Here is a 19,535-nt window from a genome sequence, read left to right as displayed (position 1 = left end):
TCTAATGACATCACATTTGGCCTCCCATCCATCAAGTGGGGCTCTGAAAATGCATCTTTACACCTCAAAGAGGCGAGACTTAGGAAGACCACCATTGTGGTTTGATGCCACCTCCGGGAGGCAGGCGCTGGACACCAGAGGCTGAGCTCAGGCAAGCAGCTCTGTGTCCACAGAGACAAGACTGTCCTTTCTTCCCCTTGTGGGTGGAGTGGAAGAGCTGCAAGGCTCAAAAAGTGTCCAAAACAACTTCTTTGTGGGAAATGACCATTAGAGTAAGAGAAGAGTTGAAGACTTGGAAATGTAGCTGTGGTGTGAAGACCTACCTAGAAAATATGTGATCCTCAGGGAAATGTCATTCTTGGTAGAAATAAGATTCTGGAGGAATCCTGGAGAATGGACATATCTTTATTGCCATATTTATAGATGTGGATGCCTGAAGGTTTGCAGGACAGCCCTCCCCAATGCCAAGGGTCTGCTATGGCCTCTGGGTGTGCACGCCACAGGCAAGAGCCCCATAGAGGCCCTGTGTTTACCACATATGAGACTGGACAGGATCAAAGAGTAAAACTACCTATACTTCACAAGGCTTTAGACACTTTACGGAACTTTAATGTTTCTAAAATTACATATGATGTTCAGTTTATGCATTGAAACTTGATAACCTAACCACCTCACAGGTCTGCACTGTTGATGCATTATCTTATATAAACTTTGTGGTCATTTTGTGGTCATTTTACCAAGCTCTAACCCAGTCGTGAGTGCCCAGGACCACTTACCCAAGGCATCACCCTAAACTGTCACAAACGCTCTTCCCTGTTTTACCTAGTCACTTTCTAGGGGGCAGGGTTGGTCATGATGCGTCACACAGCTCACTACATCCTGGCCCCAGGAGGCCTGGGGAATTAACAGAATGAGCTGTTCAGCACCCCCATTCAGTGACCCCCACTTAACTATCACTCTTCTCTCTGCTCTCACGGGTGGTTTGAAGTGCAGTCAGTCCCACAACCTTTGAAGGAGAAGCAGGACCTCCAGCACAAAGCCAGCCCTGCCCCCACAGTAGTAACAAGGACTGTCTACACAGTCTTCATGAGAGAGCTTTCTCATGTCAGTCCCATAACTAAAACTTGGCTGACCTTTAAGGTGACCATGCCCAAGAGAGCCACCAGGAGTCCCCAAGGAGTTCTGTCAATGTGCCAAAATATAACGCCCTTACCTTCTGGCCAGCCCGAAGTCAATGATCTTGATTTGGTGTCCTGTCTGATTGACACACAGTATGTTCTCTGGCTGGGAAAGAAAGAGATGTTTGCTTAGCTCAGTCAACAGCTAAGAAGGTCTGAGCTCCCACACTTATTTGTCAATAGGCCTGTTTCCCAGCCTCTAACAGAAAGCCCTACCGGGCAGCAATAAAGAGTGGTGTGAACTGGGGGGACATGGGGGACCCCCCACCCCGCCGTGTAAAGGGGTAGCCACTTCTCAGCCCCAGCCATTTGGCACCACACAGGGACACAGGCCCAGTCGCCAGAGTTCCTCAGTCCTCCAAAGAAGCTGGATATCCAGGTTTAAGTAAAAATTCCATGCTTTTAAATATTGACAATAAATCCAATTTAAACATACATTCATCATGTGTGAGTCAAACATGACACCTTCTGGGATGCAGATTTGAAACCACGGACTTGTGGTGATGGTTCCAAACCCTGGCTACACACAAGAATCATCAGGGGAGCTCTCAAAAGTCTCAGTGCCCAGGCCCCGACCCTGACATCAGAATCTCAGGGGTGGGACCAAACCTCCAGTAGTTTGGTCAAGGAGATCAAAACTGCCAAATGTCCCAACCTGCCATTTTGTGGTGACAGCTGTGACCCATGGGATAGAGGTGGTAGTCTTGACATGCTTCTCTTAAATCTTTCAGATCAGCTCTGAGGTCCTGAGGGAGACTGGAATGACTCTTGTCACTTGTGTCAAACAAATTTGGATGGGTAAGGGTTGAGGGCAGATGGAGAGCTTATGGTATAAAGGATCTGGAGACCTGAGTCCAGTGTCTGAGTTCCAAGAGTCGATTACTGAGGGTGAGTACTTTTCCATCCCTGAAATCTTAGTGTCTCCATCTGTAAAATGGGAATAATAACCTCTTCCTGCCTTCCTCCTGGGAAGGTATAAGGACCAAATGACATAACATGCATTAAAAACTTTACAGCTGGAAGAAAATGTCAGGTACGGTTTCTCCCAAAAGAGGGTTTTATTGCTATCTACAGTGGGATTATGAAATTTCTCAGATAGATACAGGAGAATGATGATTAAAAATCTCCATGTCTTCTTTACAAGGGCTAGAATACCACTGTCCAGTAGAAATATGATGTGAGCCACATTATAGGTGAACTTAATGTTTATAACATTATTGAAATATAAATAATAAACATAAATAATAATGAAATAATAAAATTCACTATTTTGAAGTATACATCTCAGTGGTTTTCAGTAGAAAGTTTACCACTGACTAATTTTAGAACATTTCTTGCAACAATGTTTTATAGTTTTCAGAGTATAAGGTTTACAAATCTTTGGTTAAATTCATTCCTTTTGAAGCTATTGTAAATGAAACTGCTTCTTAATTTTATTTACAGATTGTTGATTGTGAGTGTATAGAAATGCAATTGATTTTTATATATTTGTCTTACATCCTGCAACCTTGCTGAACTCATTTATTAGTTCTGTTTCCTCCCCACCCTCCTTAGGAATTTCTATACACAAAATCACATCACCTGTGAATAGAGTTTTACTTCTTCCTTTTCAATCTGGATGCTTTTTATTCTGTTTCTTGCCTAATTGCCCTGGTTAGAACCCAAGTACAATGTTTAACTTAATTTTTATAATAATTTTATTTAACCCAATATATAAAAAATAGCATCATTTCCGTAGGTTATCAAAATAACAAATATCAATGAGATATTTTTCATTATTTTTATCATACTGTCTTTGAAGGCCAGTGTGAATTTTACATTTATAGCACACCTCAATTCAGATACAAAATTTTCATCAGAAACATTTTAGATGTATTTAGATTTCATGAATAATTGTATTTACATTTCATGAAATGTATAGATTTGAAAAGTAAATTCACATTTTGAATTTGTTCCAAATGTACTTAAATGTTTTCTAATAATCGAGTTTAAGTTTTTAAATTTAAATTAATTAAAAGTAATAAAATTTGAAATTAATTTCCTCACTAACCTTATTTCAAGTGACAAGCTTAATTGTCACATGTGGCTAGTGGCTACTATATTGGCTTCACTAGTGAATTCTATCAATCATTTAAAGAGGAATTAGTACCAATCCTTCTTAAACTCTTCCAAAAAGTAGAAGGGAAGGGAACACTTCCAAACTCATTTTACAAGGCCAGCATTACCCTGATAACCAAAACCAGACAAGGACATTATAAGAAAGGAAAATTATAAGCCAATATCCCTGACAAACATAGATGTAAAAATCCTCAACAAAGTATTAACAAACCAAATTAAACAATATATAAAATAGATTATACACCATGATCAAATGGGATTTATTCTAAGGATGAAAAGATGGTTCAACATATGCAAATCAATCAGTGTGACACACCACATTAATAAAATGAAAATAAAAATCATGATCACCTCAGTAGATGCAGACAAGGCACTTAACAAAGTTCAACACCTATTTCATAATAAAAACTGTCAACAAACTGGTTATAGAGAGAATGTACCTTAACATAATAAAGGTTATATATGACAAGTCGACAGATAACATACTCAATAGTGAAAAACTGGGAGCTTTTCCTCTAAGAGAAGGAATAAGACAAGGATGCCCACTCTTGCCACTTTTATTCAAAATAGTATTGGAAATCCTAGCCAGAGTAATTAGGCAAAATAAAGAAGTAAAAGCCATCCGAATCAGAAAGAAAGAAGTAAAACTGTCACTGTTTGTAGATGACATGATATATGTAGAAAACTCTAAAGACTCCACCAAAAAGCTGTTAGAACTTATAAATTCAGTAGATTTTTCAGAATACAAAAGCAACATGCAAAATCAATTCCATTTCTATACACTAACAAGAAATTCTCAGAAAGAGAAATTTATAATTGATCAAAAAAAAATACTTAGGAGAAAATTTAACCAAGCTGATGAAAGATCAATACACTGAAAACTAAGACATTGATGAAAGAAATTAAAGAAGACATAAACAAATGGAAAGATAGTCCTTGCCCATGGATTGGAAGAATTGATATTGTTAAAATGTCTTACTACCCAAAGCAATGTACTGATTTAATGCAATCCCTATCAAAATTCCAATGGCATTTTTCAACAAAACAGAACAAGCCATCTAAAATTTGTATGGAACCACAAAAGAACCCAAATAACCAAAGCAATCTTAAGAAAGAAGAATAAAGCTGGAGGCATCATAGTCATTAAAATAGGATGGTATTGGCATAAAAACAGACACACAGATCAATGGAACAGAATAGATATTCCAGAAATTAACACATGTGGAAAAAAAAAGAAAAAGAATGGCCACCACATATCAAGTGTTTACTTTTTGTCAAGTAGACAAAAGAAGGTGTATTGCATTCAGTCAATAGAATATCATATGGCCCTTAAAGAGAATAAGAAAAAGTGTCTACAATGTAGCATTAACTAAAAAAGGCAAATTTAAAAACAAGATGCACAGTACAATCCCCTTTGTGTGTAACTGACCGTGTGTCATGTCAAATTGTTAGTACAGAAGACCTCTCAGCATAGAGACTGAGGGGGAAGAACTTTCACCATGCATTTTATACATTTCTTCATTATCTGTATTTGTTGCCACATGCATATCTTCCTATTTTAATTTTTAAAAAACTAATCTTAAAGATATTTTTATAGAAAAAAAGGTCATTGTATCATTTGATTTTCAAATAACACTTAACGAGGTACATATTATCCACATTTTACAGATTGAAGAACTGAGGCTGAGACTTGCCGGCCCAAGACCCCAGAGTGAGGAAATGGCAGGGCCGGGAAAGGAAGCCAGGACTATCTGCTGACAGAGATCTCAAAGATGAGGGAGCAGCAGAGGCTGGGAACCTGGGGCCCACCCGCCATATGCCCAGGGCGGACCCTGACCTTGAGGTCCAAGTGCAGGACGTAGTGCTGATGGAGGTAATGCACGCCCTCGCAGATCTGCTTGGTGAACAAGACCACATCCAGTTCCGTCAGGTTGTATTTCTCTTCCGTGATCCGGTCGAAGAGTTCACCCCCATTCACACTGCCAGGGCAAAGGGAGAGGCAGGCGCCGGCTGAGCAAGACTCTCAGAGGGCTCGTCCACTCTTATCGCCACGTGAGCCCACGGGCACCACTGCCATTTGGGGTTTTATGGGGGCCTTTGCTCTGCCCCATCCCCAGTTCAGAGTGTGGGTGGTAGAAAGGAAGAGGTGGGCCAAATGGGAGGGAGGCTGGGGCTTGTCTGCAGGGTTGATCATCCAGGCTCACTCCCAGTTCTCACTCCAGAGACCCTAGGCCAAGGTTGTAACTCATTGGCCTACAGGAAACAGTCAGTACCTACATGGCAAGAACCCTAAGTGGACAGATCAGACCAGATATGAGACAAAAGTTTTCCTGAAACTCACAGCCCTTAATCCAACTTTTGTTTTTCCATTTCTGATAGAGAAATGACATGACAAATGTTTCCCTCTCCTCAGTCCTACCAGAAGGAAAGAGCAACACAAGCACAATAATAAATGTCCCCTGAGCCCTCGGCCTCCGTGTCACGGGTCGTTGGAAGCGGTGGGGACTGTAGCAAATGGGAGACTGGCTGCCCTGTCTGCAAAGGTGAGTTACTATGAGCTCCAGCATGCCGTTTCCAGCTGGAAACGCGGATCCAGCATGACTAGAGCCCTTATATTTTCAAGAAAAGCCAGACATCTAGGTTTTAATGTGGAATTTCCCAATTTCCAACTGTTAACAACTAAATCAAAATTACTAAAAATTGTGTAGGCCAAACCAAGATTTGCAGGTCAGACCAGGTTCACTGGCTGCTGGTTTGTGACACATGGCTTTGTCCTCCACGTTCCGTACTGGAGTGTCAAGAAGATCAGAGGACTGCGGTCCCTGGGAGTCACAGTGAGGGGAGGGGCAGGGAGGGCTCTGCTTGGAACCGCAGCTCCCAGCCCTGCCCTGTGCCCCAGCCCGACTCCCGCACTCACTACTCCATGACGAGGGTGAAGCTGTTCTTGCTCTCAAAGGCGTCGTAGAGCTGGATCAGGTTCACGTGGCTGAGCTGGTTCATGATGCTGATCTCGTTCTTCACATCCTCCTTGTGGAGCCAGAGGGGAGAGGCGTTTCCAAGAAACCGGTCAGGAAGAGAAGCCAGCTGCGCCTCCCGAGACACACGCCCGCCCACCCACATCCTTGTTCCTGCTCTCATTACCCCAGGTTTTCTCAACTCACCACCCACACCAGCTTCTCAGAACAGAAGGGACCTTAATCTAACCCACCCTTTTCCCAGAGAGGAAGCCTGAGGCCCAAGAAGGAAACCTGGAGGTCCCGGAGGGCCCCATTGCCCAGGGTGCAAGGTGACCGCTGACTGGAAGGTGGGGGTCATGGAAAAGAAGAGGGAAAGGTGGCCGGGTTTCCTTCTCAGCATGGAGGGGCCCAGGGCTGTGCAGGGCCTGGGCAGCCCAGAAGGAAAGGAAGGAGTCCTGAGCCTGGCCCAGGGCAAACACCTCACCCGGTCCTTGGTGCTCTTCACTTTGATGATCTTGGCCGCCAGCGAGAGGCCTGTGGCCTTCTCTGTGCATCTGTGGACCTGGCCAAATCGGCCCCTGCAGAGACACGAGGACTCAGCAGGCTCAGAGCCACAGAGGTGCACCCCCCACGTGGTGGACCATCCCCATCCTGGCCCTGGGGCTTTTCCGGTCCTACCTCTGTCCCCCACACACCCTGGGGATCACCCTGCACCCCTGAGGTACCACAGTCATCACCCCCACATCACGCAGGCTACTTGAACCTGGAGAAGATCTTCTTCACCCTATTCATGTGGGCCGTCCTGCATTCTAGGGGTGTCCCCCTCCCCCCCACCCCTGGGCAGTCCCGCACCCTAAAGGACATCCCTCTTACCCCACCCCACGTTGGCTCTCCTGCCACCTCCAGGACACGGGTCCCACGCCCACACCATGTGGGTCCCCCTGCACGCTCCGCCTCTTCTCACTCGTACCATGCGGGCTCCCCTGCACTCTTCAGGTGTCTCTTCACCCATTCTTTGTGAGCCCTCCCCCAACCCTCAGACATCCCACTCCTGGCCGTGGCTCCTTCAGTCAGTTCCCAGGAACCACCCAGCAGCACCCAGCTCAGTTGTCCGTGTCCCTGCCCCACTCCCCATCAATCAGAGGGCCCGCTTACCCTCCCAGGACTTCGTGCTGGCACACTGCGTAGCCTGCTGAGGTCGAGGTCTCCTTGACACTCACCACCCGGTGTTCGAAAGGGGCTGGCGGGGCCGGACTGTCATCTGTTCAGGAGACGGCAGCCTGTGAGCCTCCATTGTGCAGCCTCCACCTCTCAGCTCCCCACCCACACCCCCACACCCCCTACCCCCATCCCAGACCCACTTGTTCAGAGCCTGGTCACAGGAGCACTCCAAATATTCCAGGGACAACTCCATTACCTCCACAGCCGTGTATCCAGAGCAGAGGAAATACTGCTATTTTCTCTTTGTTTGATAAGCAACTTTCTGCTCCCAAAAGTAGAAGATGCAGTTTGCTTTGAGAGCATATTGTGTATCCGTTTTGTTTCTGCAAAGGTGAGCCCGAGCCCTAGACTACAAGTGGGTAACATTGGTGGTTTTGTTGTTTTCTGAGCCCCTAGAAAGTTTAGGAAAGCCTGGATTCTGGCTGTGTCACAGGGATTCCACATCTAGAGTTCCCATCTGAAGTTTCCTTTGCTGCAAAGTAACTGCCTTCTGTCCTCAGTGGCTGTGTAGCCACAAGGTTTGGAGCCCAACAGTCAGATCCTGGCCCCGTCAGCGCTGCCTCTGTGGCCTTAAGCGTGTTTCTCAGCCTCTCCTGTGTTTCCACACATCTCCACACCAGAGGCCTGTGAGGACCGATGCCACCACCGATGCCCGGGTCTCAGCACACACTGAAGCCTTGCTGGTGTTGGCTTTATCACCATCCCAAGTCTCAGAAAAGACTCAAAAGCCACAGCCTGCTCTCCACTGTGTTTCAGGAACTAAGGGATGCCTGTGTCCACACTGGGACCAAGTCATGCAAGGGGAGAGGAAGCAGCCAGAGAGGTCAGCATGACAGGGCAGCGGTGGGGCCTGGAAGTGTCAGGAGGCACAGGATGACCTGCAGAACACTCAGCCCATCCTCAGGGACTTCCAGAAATTCTGGGGCAGGGAATCAGCAAAGGGTGGACTTCCTGCTGCCATGTGGGATGAGGGCTCCGACCAATGAGGGTGTGACCTTAAGGGCTGGAGGACTTGAGGCCCTTTGGGTCACAGGAGCACAGGGAAGCCTGTCAGCACCACTGGGACAGAAAACAGGTCAGCAGCCCCTTCCCGATCTTGAATGAGAGGCCATTCGGTGCAAATGGCTGATGGTAGGTTAAATACACCAGTTAGTGGATTTGCTTTCTAATAGGAGCCTTCCTTGTCTCAATCCAGAATGATTCCAATAGTATCAGCAGGCAGGTGGCTTTGAGAAATCCACCCAGAGGTTCCTGCCTCTCCAAAGGCTACAGCCAACCTGACTCTCCGTGCCTCCGTCTCCAGCCCGGGGAAATGCCGCAAACTGTTCCAAGTCTTAGACTCGCCCAAACCCACATTCTCTCTCCCTGAAAGCTTCAGGGAGGATGCCCAGCAGTAGGCCCTTCAATCTCACTCCCCTCGGGGCACAGCAGCGGCCTCACTTACCCAGAACCAGGCTGCCAGCCTCTGCTCCCGGGGGCGTCCTCCTTCCTGCTTCTGTTCCGCCTGTGTCGCCGGCTGTGCAGTCCTTCCCAGGCTCAGGGTTTGCTGTTCCTGGGTCTGTGTCCTGCGGCGGGCCTGGGGCCCCGGCATCGGCACCCTTGCCCTTCCTGGGACTGCTCAGTGCCACAGCAGAGGGAGCAGCCCCAGGCCCCTGCTTCTCCTTGGCCTTTGCTCCCCCGCCACTGCTCCGCCTCCGCAGTGGGGAAAATGCACTGGCTCCTTTGGGGATATGTTCTCCCGACTCAGTCCCAGGGGCCTGGGGACAGCACCTGGGCCCAGGTGGGTCTTTCTCACCTGGATGGGCAGCTCCTAGAGGCTCTGTAGAGGGGGGGTATCTGAGGCTGCCCCCTCGTGTCACAAGCAGTTCCCCAGGAGTATCTGTCTCCTGCACGTGGATGGAGATCCTGGAGCAGAGAGATATATGGCCCTGAGGTTAAAAGCAAGGACTCGAGTCACAACAGATCTGGGTTCAAATGCCTGCTTCTGACATTCACTGACCAGGGCCTCTTAGCCTCAGTTTTCTCATCTGTAAAAAGGGCCTTTTGGGTTGTGATAGTAGTAAGAGTTAGCTTGTGGTTGATATCAGCACAGATTCCAACCCCTACCCCTCTCTGCCCAGACAGGACACCAGGGGAGAGACTGGCTTCAGTGGCGTATGGTGTTATCAGCTCTCAGGATTCCACTGGATCAGCATCCAAGGAAGGCTTGAAGCAAGGGTTGTGGTGGACAGGGGTGGGCACCAGGTACTTCTGAGGCCCCTTGGAAATCTGCTTCTGCCTCAGGAGGGTTGTGGCCTGGAGGCAGGGGACCTGGACTCTTCTCTCCCTTCTCTGGGCCTCAATTTGTCCTTCCATTAAATGAAGAGAAAGCTGAACCAAGTCAAACATCACACTGGAATCCCCAAAGTAGACATAATTTACTAAAATCAGGCAATTTCTCAGGGGGGAGGGTATAGCTCAAGTAGTAGAGCGCATGCCTAGCATGCATGAGGTCCTGGGTTCAATCCCCAGTACCTCCATTAAATAAATAAATAAGCTTAATTATCTCCCCCCAAAAAACAAAATAAATAAATAAAATATTTTAAAAATCAGGCAATTGCTCATTAGAGTCTGGACTTCCCATTTCTCTTGAATAAATAGCCCTGGCTCTGCTGGGCCTGTGTGCTTATATAGCTGAGGGAACTCTCTGCGACCCCACAGGCCCCACTGGGCCCACTTCATCCATTTTTGTTACCCAGACCAAGCAGCATTATGGTTTGGGCCCCCAGCTGGAGGTTGGGAAGGCCCTCTAAGCCCTGACGTTCAGAGGGAAGGGCCCTGACCCTGGCAGCTTCAGACCCTCCCTCTCAGAGTTGCCCCGACTCTGACTGCCCCACTGCCAGGGTCTATGTGTGTTGGAGTGGCGGCGGGGGGGGTGTCTGGCATGGACTGGGTCTCAGAAGGGAGCCCGATGGCCTCCTTCCTGGTCTTCTTAGCTCTGCCACCAGGTTGCAGGATGGGGCTGGGTTTGGTCAAGTCTTCTGTCAAACAGGGATGGTAACACCTCACAGATGTGCTGAGAGTGACTAAGAAAGGAAAACAAAAATGCAGGAGAGCTCTAGCTGTGAAGCCTAAAATGGCGCAGCCACTGTGGAAATCAGTATGGTGGTTCCTCAGAAATGGAAAAATAGAACTATCATAAGATCCAGCAGTCCCACTTCTGGAAAAATATCCGAAAGAACTGAAAGCAGAGTCTCAAAGAGATATTAGTATACCCATGTGCATAGCAGCATTGTTTATAACAGCCAAATGTGGAAGAAACCAAGTGTCATTGACAGATGAAGGAATAAACAAAAAATAGCATATACATATGTGAATGAAAAATACTGCAAGCCATATCAGTAAACAAAGAACGCTAAAGCCATCAAATCATCAGTGGCTGCCACCACCCCTCAGTGAAGGCAAGCCTGCAGCCCAGCCTCTGCAGCCACTCACAATGGTGCCCTCTGAGGGGACTCAGAACAAGAAAGGACAGGATACTGGCCCTAGATAGCTAGGTGCTTGTCAAAGGAATGAATTCAGTGAGCCCAAATGTTTGCTTCCTTCCATACATAGAAAAGTGCTAAATTCTTTAACTTGAGATGCCTGGTTTTCTTTAGATAACAAGTAATCTTTTAATGTTCCAACTACCTGGGCTTTGTTGTAAAACTCATGTATATCTTAGCTCCTCCCCTACCTCTTCAGAGCAGTCCCTCAGAGAGAACTGAGAGGCTGTCATCCTGGGCTGAGTCCTCAGAATTGTCCACCGAGTAAAACATAACTCTCAACTTTTAGATTGTGCATTTATTTCAGTCAACACATACAATGGAGTATTCTTTGGCCTTAAAAAGGAAGGAGGTTCTGACTCATGCTATTACCTGGATGAACCTCGAGGACATTATGCTAAGTGAAAAAGCCAGAAACAGAAAGACTGATTCCACATATATGAATGAATGAATTATATGAGGGACAAAGTCATAAAGACAAAAAGCAGAATGGTGGTTATCATGATCTGGGAGGAGGGGAAATGGGACTTGTTTGATGGTTACAAAGATTCAGATTTGCAAGATGAAAAAGTTCTGGAGATCTGTGTCACAACAACATGAATATACTTAACACTATTGAACTGTACACTTTAAAATGGTTAAGATGGTAAATTTTATGTTATGTGTTTTTTTACCACAATTTTTTTTAAGCAAGGGCTTTCCCCAGCAGCTGGAGGCTGGGGCCCCCTCTCTGAGCTGTTGCACGTCCTCTGAGAGCAGTGCCTGTTCCTGAATGCACTGTTCACAGCCAAGCCTTGGGCGGGAGGCAGTAAAATTCCCCCAACACTCCCTCAGGAGGAAGTCTGAGTTAGTGATGACAGGATCGGATGGGAAAGGTGACATCTAAGCCCAGCTCAGTTCTCATCTTGACTGAGGGACACAGGAAACCAGATGATGGAAGAGTATCCAGGTGGTCAGTGGCCAGCTGAGAAGGCCAACGGTCACTGTGTTCCCCTTAGTCTTTGCACCTGGAGCCATGGGATGACCCCAAGGAACAGCCATGTGTTCCCACACCACTCTGAGTACCCAAGGCTTCCCACCTCTTGCGCAGCTCACCCAGGGCGGGCACTGCTAATCAGTTGCGGCCCTCTGTCCCACCAAATCCAGTGAGGGCCCCAGGATCCTCTACACAGGCAGCCACTGCTAAGCAGAACCAATGCTGAGTTCAAATCCATTTTCCTCAAGATATACCCATGTGCTAGGTGAGAGAAGACAGGCAGTGATCTCCCTACTTCCTGAGCCCTGTCTGAAATTCAGCTCAGGGTTGAAACTGACATACAGACCTTCCCCCTCACCTAGAATCATTTTGGGGCCCCTAACAGGTTCATGGAAAGTTCACACTCACCCCAGATTCCACATGGAGAGTCCTGGCCAGGATCCAGGGATGCCTGCCAGGAATCCCTCCCTCTGGCTGGCTGGGTCTCCTGGGGACTCACATTTCCTTCCAGAACAAAGGCAGACAAAGGATCTGGGCTTCCCTGCGAGCTGCCACAGCACACACAGACATTAGCTCCCCTCCCTGCACCAGGCCTCAGGGAGCATGGTTTCAGGCCAAGATAGCCCATGGCAGCCACAGAATGGCATCAGAAGAATGAGAAGCCCAGAAAGCACAGTGCCCACAAGTGGGCTGCCTGAGGGCCAGGACACACTGCCCCCGGGGCTGGAGAGCACAGTGCTAGGGACCGACAGTCAGAGGGTCTGGTTCTCCATTCTCCCGCACCACGTCTGCTGAGGGCAGGTCCTGAGGCCAAGTCCTGAGGGTCAGGACACAGCCCCACCTCCAGGACTCCAAGCATAATCCTCTTGAAAGCCCCCTGGATTGATTCAGCCTACACCAACCTCCCACCTCTGAGTGCCCATTCTTCTCTCCCCACCATAGTATTTAGGACTTAATGAAATGCTGACCTGAAGAAGCAGGATAATGCAGTGGTTAAGGGCACAGATTCTGGAGTCCAAACACCTAGATCCATCTTAAATTTCTTGAGACTTGTTTTGTGGCCTAACATGTGATCTATCCCGGAGAACATGCCATGTGCATTTGAAAAGAATATGTATTCTTAGATCAAGCAATTTTCCCAACAACAATGGTATGAAATTAGATAGCAACTACAGAGAGAAAAATGAGAAAAGAGCAAACACGTGGAGACTAAACAACATGCTACTAAAAAGCCAGTGGGTCAATGAGGAAATCGGAAAATACCTCAAGACAAATGAAAATGGAAACACAACACTTCAAAATCTACAGGATGCAGTAAAAGTTGTTCTAAGGGGGAAGTTCATAGCAATACAAAAAAACAATAAAAATCTCAAATAAATAACCTAACCTACCACCTAAAGGAATGAGAAGAACAGACAAAGCCCAAAGTCAGCAGAAGGAAGGAAAAAAATAAAGATCAGAGAGGAAATAAATAAAACAGAGATGAAAGAACAGCAGAGAAGATCAATGAAACCAAGAGTTGGTTTTTTGAAAAGATAAACAAAATTGATAAACCTTTAACCAGGCTCACCAAGAAAAAAGGAGAGAGGATTCAAATAAACAAAATGAGAAATGAAAGAGGAGAAATAACAACCAATACCACAGAAATACAAAAAATCCTAAGAATACTATGAACACTTATACGCAAACAAATTGGACAATCTAGAAGAAATGGACAAGTTTCTAGAAACATAAAACCTGCCAAGATCAAATCATGAACAATTTGAACAGGACAATCACTAGTAGTGAAATAGAATTTGTAATAATAATAGTAACTTTTAAAACTCCCAACAAACAAAAGTCCAGGCTCGGACAGCTTCACAGGGTAATTCTACCAAACATATAAAATACTGGTGCCTGTCTTCTGAAACTATTCCAGATTCTCTGAGCTCCTGGAAGCAGAGTCTAGGCCTTCTGTCTTCCCCTCATGAGGCCAGCCAATGCTGTGCACACAGCAGACACCACCAGAGCAGCTGGGCCCCTGGCCATGTTCCAGGCAAGGGGCTGCAAGTTAATTCCTTCCCTTGCCACCCTAGAGGAGCACCCCTTACCTTGGAGGTGCTTCTCCACCACTGTGAGCTGCCTTGGCCTGGGCTGGTGGCCCTGGAGTCAGCCTCATGCCCTCCTCTGAGGGCCGAGGGTCAGGCCTACTGGACGATATTCCTTGTCCTGCACCCGGTGCAGCCTTCTGGCTGGTGGGGGCCTCACTGACCCTGTCAGGTACTGCAGATAATTCCAGGCCAGTCCCGGACTTCTCGCAGGATGCCCCAGGAGCTCTGGCTTCCACCGCTGGGAGCACCTGTGCTGGGCCAGGAACTCCTTCTCCCTGCCCCAGTGAGGATTCTGCCTGGGTGAGGAGGTCAGGTCCTATCCCCGAAGCATTGATGGGGGGCAGCCTCTCCACTGTCCCCTCTGGCAGGCCCACCTTCTGGGTCTCTATGGGAAAATAAACAGGATATAAATGACTCCCATTTAGAGGAACCTGTTCCAAAGATATTGTGAAAACACAGGGCCAAAATTCAGTGCATCGTGTTTATAATAGGCAGACTGCAAACAACCCAAATGACCATCCGGATGGGGCTGGTTGACTAAACCAGGGCACATCACACAAGGAGTGCCGCCCAGGCATAGAAAAGGAGAAACCAGTACCTCCATATGCAGCTATGGAGTGATCTCAGGACGTCCTGTCAGGGAGAAAAGCAAGGTGACGAAAAGTGTGTGCGGTGTGCTTCTGCTTGTCTAAGAAGGGAGGGTGTGTGTGTGTGTGTGTGTGTGTGTGTAAATACTTCTAATGTGGTCTAAAGAGACTGGACCTCAAAGGAAAGATAAGACAAAAGCTTTTTTAAATGGTTACATATGTGGGGGAGAAAGCAGGATGTCAGGAAAACACACAGAAGCAAGGCTTCTCTTAATGTACCTTGTTTTGTCAGTTTGACTTTGGAAACGTGTACCTATTATGCAAAATTATAAAAGACAATTAAACTTTTAAAAAAAAAATCCGTAAAATTTTAAAGTTGAGTGAAATAAACCTGAGTATTAACTTGGTGGCATAGCTTACACCAAACTTATAATAGGAAGGAATTATTCCAAGTGACTTTAAAACATAGCATTACACAGTGGGATAGACATAAATGACAAAAAGAACTGCAAAAAAAAAAAAAAAAAAAGAAGTAGCAGCAGCAGCTTTAACAGTAGTTCAGCAATCACACTGGTGGTGGTGGTGGTGTTTTTATTCTGAAACCATCAGGTATGCACGTGGAATAAAGCAAATGGGGCCCCACTCACCTTCCCAAGGCGCCCTGAGCTCAGCTTGTACACCTCTGGTGCTCAGCGTGTGCTTTGGTTTGGCTCCTTTCTCTTCCACTCGCTCTCTGTTCTTAAAGAACAATCATAAAAATGATCGTCATCATCAATATCATCATTCAGGCCACAAACGTTTGTTGAGCACCTGCCATGGGCTTGAGATAGAAGCACTTAGGTTTCTTCACATAGTCTCACAGTAACACTAGAGGACACATATTACTATTGTCACTCTTGTCATTTTAGAGATAAGCACACAGGCTTTTCCAAGGTCACAAGTCCTTTCAAATGGGTCACCACATTGCAGGTAAGGGGCAGACCAGCCCCTGGCAGGGCAATCTAAATAAACCCAACCTCAAAATACTTATACCAGGCATGGGAAAGAAATTTAATCTTAAAGTGTCAATCAATCATTCATGGCTCTTATAGTGTTGGCCTGGGTTGTATACTGAAGTCAGATAAATCATGCTTTCGGGAGGAGAGTGCCACAGTCAATGAATAATGTCTGCTTGGAAGCTGGGTGGGTGGATCCCATGGTCGCCCCTTTACAGCACAGCAGTGTGGCCAGGAGCGTGGCTTCACAGACACTTGAGCCAGAGCTACTGGGTTTAAAGCCCACCTTCACCACTTGGCCAAGATCCTTAGTTTCTCTGCATCTCACTTTCCTCATCTGAGAAATGGGAAGAATATTATCTACTTGTAGAGCTAGTGGGAAGATTGGGGTAGTTAATTTCCTGAGAAGTGTGCTCAGCACGTGGTCAGTGCTCAGTAGTTTTGGTGACTGTGTCCTTCCTGAGGGTGGATCATATAAGCATGCTGAGCCTACTCAGAGGCTCTCGGGGGTTCTTCCTTAACTCAGAATGGTCCACGCCAGGCCAGTGCATGTGCTCCTAAAATCATCTAGAGCACTGAGCATTTCCAAGTGCAAATATTTTTAGGTGGCCTGACCCTTGCTGGGTTCCCCGGTGCTTCTGAGCCTTTGACTGGTGCGGGCCCTAAGATCCCTCCTGGCGCTTGTCACGGAAGCAGGTCTCGTCTCATCCCAGAGACTGGAGGGCCTTTCTCCTGCCTTGGCCACAGAGGCCCCAATTAGGAGCCCAGGGTCCAAAAAGAGCTCACATTTTGTTTGGCTTTCATAACATTTAAAAATTTTAAATTTGTTATGATCATTTTAAATCTAGAAGATTTTTACATTAAAAAATCCAAGTTCCCATTTGGGGTTATAGAATTGTTCTGTATTTTGCTAATGGTGTTGATTATTTAGCTGTATACATTTGCTGACCCATATACTTAAAATGTGCATATGTAGTGTGTGTATGTGCAGTTTATTGTATGGAAATTATACCTTACTAAAACTGATTAGAAAAAATTCTAGGTTCCTAGCTTGTCTTGAAAATATTCTGACAATCTGGCAGCTCTATGCCCACATGGCAAAAATTGGCTGGAGCAATTCCCTCTAACTGGGCCACCACAGTCCTCACGTCTCTTGAATGTCTCCCTGACACTAAGGATGAAGGTCGGTTCCACTGTTTTTCCTATATTGCCCCCGCTTCTCCCAGTCCTGTTTCCTGCTTATGCCTTTGGGATTCCAGGGCAGTAAGCTTTGCCCTCTTTTTTTCTTAATATATATATTTTTATTGAAGTATAGTCGCTTAACAATGTGTCAATTTCTGGTGTACAGCATGGTACTTCAGTGATACATGAATATACATATATTCGTTCATATTCTCTTTCATCATAAGTTGCTACAAGATATTGAATATAGTTCCCTGTGCTACACAATATAAACTTGTTGTTTATTGGATTTTGAGAATCCTTCTATATTTCGAAGTGACAGACACCATGCTAGAGTTCAGTAGGTGTTCTGTGCAATTCAGTGGGCTTGTAGATGTAATTCTTGGTGTATCTGTGGGAGAGGGTGAGCTGTCTCTCCACTCTGCCTTCTTGGCACCTCCCCCAGCTTTGCCCTCAACAGTAACAACATAACACATGTGAACACATAACCCAGGGCCTGGCATGTGGCAGGCACTTAGTAAGTAAATGCTGGCTGCTGTCATCATGATTATCACCAGCATTGTCAATGTGACCCAGGTTCCCTGCTAGCAGAGACTTCTGCCTTCGTCTCTTTCTACAGACTCTGTCTTGCCACCCCCGTAGTTGGAGGAACTGGAAGCATTATCACGGCTGCCTCCTGTTTCATCCACCAGTAGGGAGGGACTTGAACAGACTGTCCTTTGGCAGACCTTGTTGGGTTCAGACTGTCCTCTCCCTCCCTCTGTCTTGGTGGCAGGAGGCATGTGCGTGCATGCGCACACACACATACACACACATATGCAGAGCTGGGTTTTGTCTTCAGGGCTCAGGCTTTTGGTCTCTGCCTTGTCCAGTGCATCCAGAAGATGGAGAAGAGACCCCAGACACTTAGGCATCTAGGACTGATGCCTCCTGAGCAGTTGGACTGATTCGGGCCACCCTGGCGAGGTCTGAACCTGTCCTCCACGTTGTTACAACCAAATGAAGCACCATTGGGCACTCCAGAAGGAAGAGGAGCTTCACGAAGTCCTGGCAGCCAGTGCTGGGATCAAATTCAAATGCACAAATGACCTCTTTGTCCCTACTCCCTTGGGAAATACAAGGAGGGTCTCCACAAAGTCTCCATGATGCACTGCTTTCAGCATCAACAGTGTGCTAAGTAGCTGGGGCTCGGTCCAGCCCACTCTCCGACACCCCCTGAGACCAGCCCCGCCCTGGTCACACACACAGAGGGAAGCAGAAGCTTCAGGTGCTGATGAGGAGCTGACAGCCAGACTGGGAGGCAAGATCCAGCCCTCCGCTAGCTACCCAATGTGTGTATTAAACACAGAAGAAAGATCAGTCACATGCCAGATCAGTTGCAGACAAGAACTATGGCAGGAACTCAGAAAACGGAGAGTTCTTTGACTTCACCCTATCCAGAAATGCCCAAATATCCTAACACGTGGGAGAGCTAATTTCACTAATGTGTGAAAATTCTTACAAATCAAGAAAAAAGGCAAAAAAATGAAATAGAAAAGAGAGAAAAAGACAGGAGCAAATTAAAACCAGAATGAGATCTATCATTCTACTTTTAGTTTGAAGTTTTTCATAACAAAAAGGTTTTTTTTTAATTTTGTGAATTAAAAAAAGCACGAGATTTAAGAGGCATATAATCAGTTGCCTTATTGGGGTCTTAACTCAAATAAACAAATTGTAAAAATAAATAAGTAAGGCATAAGCTGATCAGGGACATTTGAACACTGCCTGGTAATATCAAGTTATTTACCTTTTAGATATGATAACAGTATCAGGTTAATGTTTTTTTAAGAGCCCTTATATTTTAGATAATTGATTAACAAATTAAGACACATCCTCAAAAACAGAACTCTCTGCAACTTTAAGAACAAGAACGAGGAAGTTTTCTAGCCCTAAATATGAAACTATGCTAACTATATTAAAAATTACAGTTAAAAAAATCAAGCCCACTACAATATGAATAATATCTGAGTTAAAACAAAACAAAGAGGGTGGTGTGTAGACCAGTACGCTTATAGATAAACAGACTGTATCTGGAAGGCTTCACGGGAAACTGCCTCCTGTGGTTGCTGGGGGGAGGTTGTCCTGGGGGTTGGGGGGTGGAGGAGGAGGGAGAATGCTTTTCACCATGTGCGATGTTAGATTTATTTTCTTTCAAGCTGTGGTTGGCTATCAGTGTCTAGAGCAGAAGGCCACATCTCCCCTGCAGACCTGGCTCACAGGGGAGGGTGGGCTGCAGAAAGCTGGAAACTGGGTGTAAGGGGCCAGCCCTGGGGAAGCTGCGGGGGGGGGGGTTCTCAGAGTGAGTTCTGGCCTGGCTGGGGCGGGAGAGAAGGCAAGCTCCGGCAGCCTTGCTCCTGGGCCTCAGTAGCTGACACAGAGTTAAGCGCAGAATCTGTGGACCCTAGCTTCTCTCTTACCAGGGGGGTGACTGCAGAGATCTGAAAGGGGGGGCTCCAGGCCACATGAGTGTTGCTAGGTGGCTGACCCTCAGCTGTTCCCAAACAGTGTGGCCTCTACACACTACACACACACACACACACACGCACACACACACAGACACCCCCATGTCAGCCAAGCTTCCATTAGCCAGTGGGTTTGGTTATGCAACATTTGGGAACAGGCACTCCCAGAAATGCCACACTCCACCCCCAGGCTCCGGCTCCTGCCT

At 46.6% G+C, this 19,535-nt stretch overlaps 1 protein-coding gene across 3 annotated transcripts in view; it reads right to left on the bottom strand.

Moving 5' to 3' along the window:
* The window catches only part of MYLK3 (myosin light chain kinase 3), a 42,693-nt gene that overhangs the window by 11,421 nt on the left and 11,737 nt on the right, over positions 1-19,535 (bottom strand). For all 3 annotated transcript variants that reach the window (XM_074370816.1, XM_074370815.1, XM_074370814.1), the window contains exons 2-9: positions 15,299-15,389; positions 14,065-14,449; positions 8,919-9,379; positions 7,409-7,514; positions 6,738-6,831; positions 6,214-6,323; positions 5,134-5,275; positions 1,214-1,284 (exon numbers count right to left, since the gene is read on the bottom strand). In XM_074370816.1, the coding sequence (XP_074226917.1) occupies positions 1,214-1,284; positions 5,134-5,275; positions 6,214-6,323; positions 6,738-6,831; positions 7,409-7,514; positions 8,919-9,379; positions 14,065-14,449; positions 15,299-15,389 (1,460 nt within the window). The remainder of the gene's footprint in view (positions 1-1,213; positions 1,285-5,133; positions 5,276-6,213; positions 6,324-6,737; positions 6,832-7,408; positions 7,515-8,918; positions 9,380-14,064; positions 14,450-15,298; positions 15,390-19,535) is intronic.

This window comes from Camelus bactrianus, chromosome 9 (assembly GCF_048773025.1).
Source record: "Camelus bactrianus isolate YW-2024 breed Bactrian camel chromosome 9, ASM4877302v1, whole genome shotgun sequence".
NCBI lineage: Eukaryota > Metazoa > Chordata > Mammalia > Artiodactyla > Camelidae > Camelus > Camelus bactrianus.
This window is presented reverse-complemented; position numbering and strand designations above follow the sequence as displayed.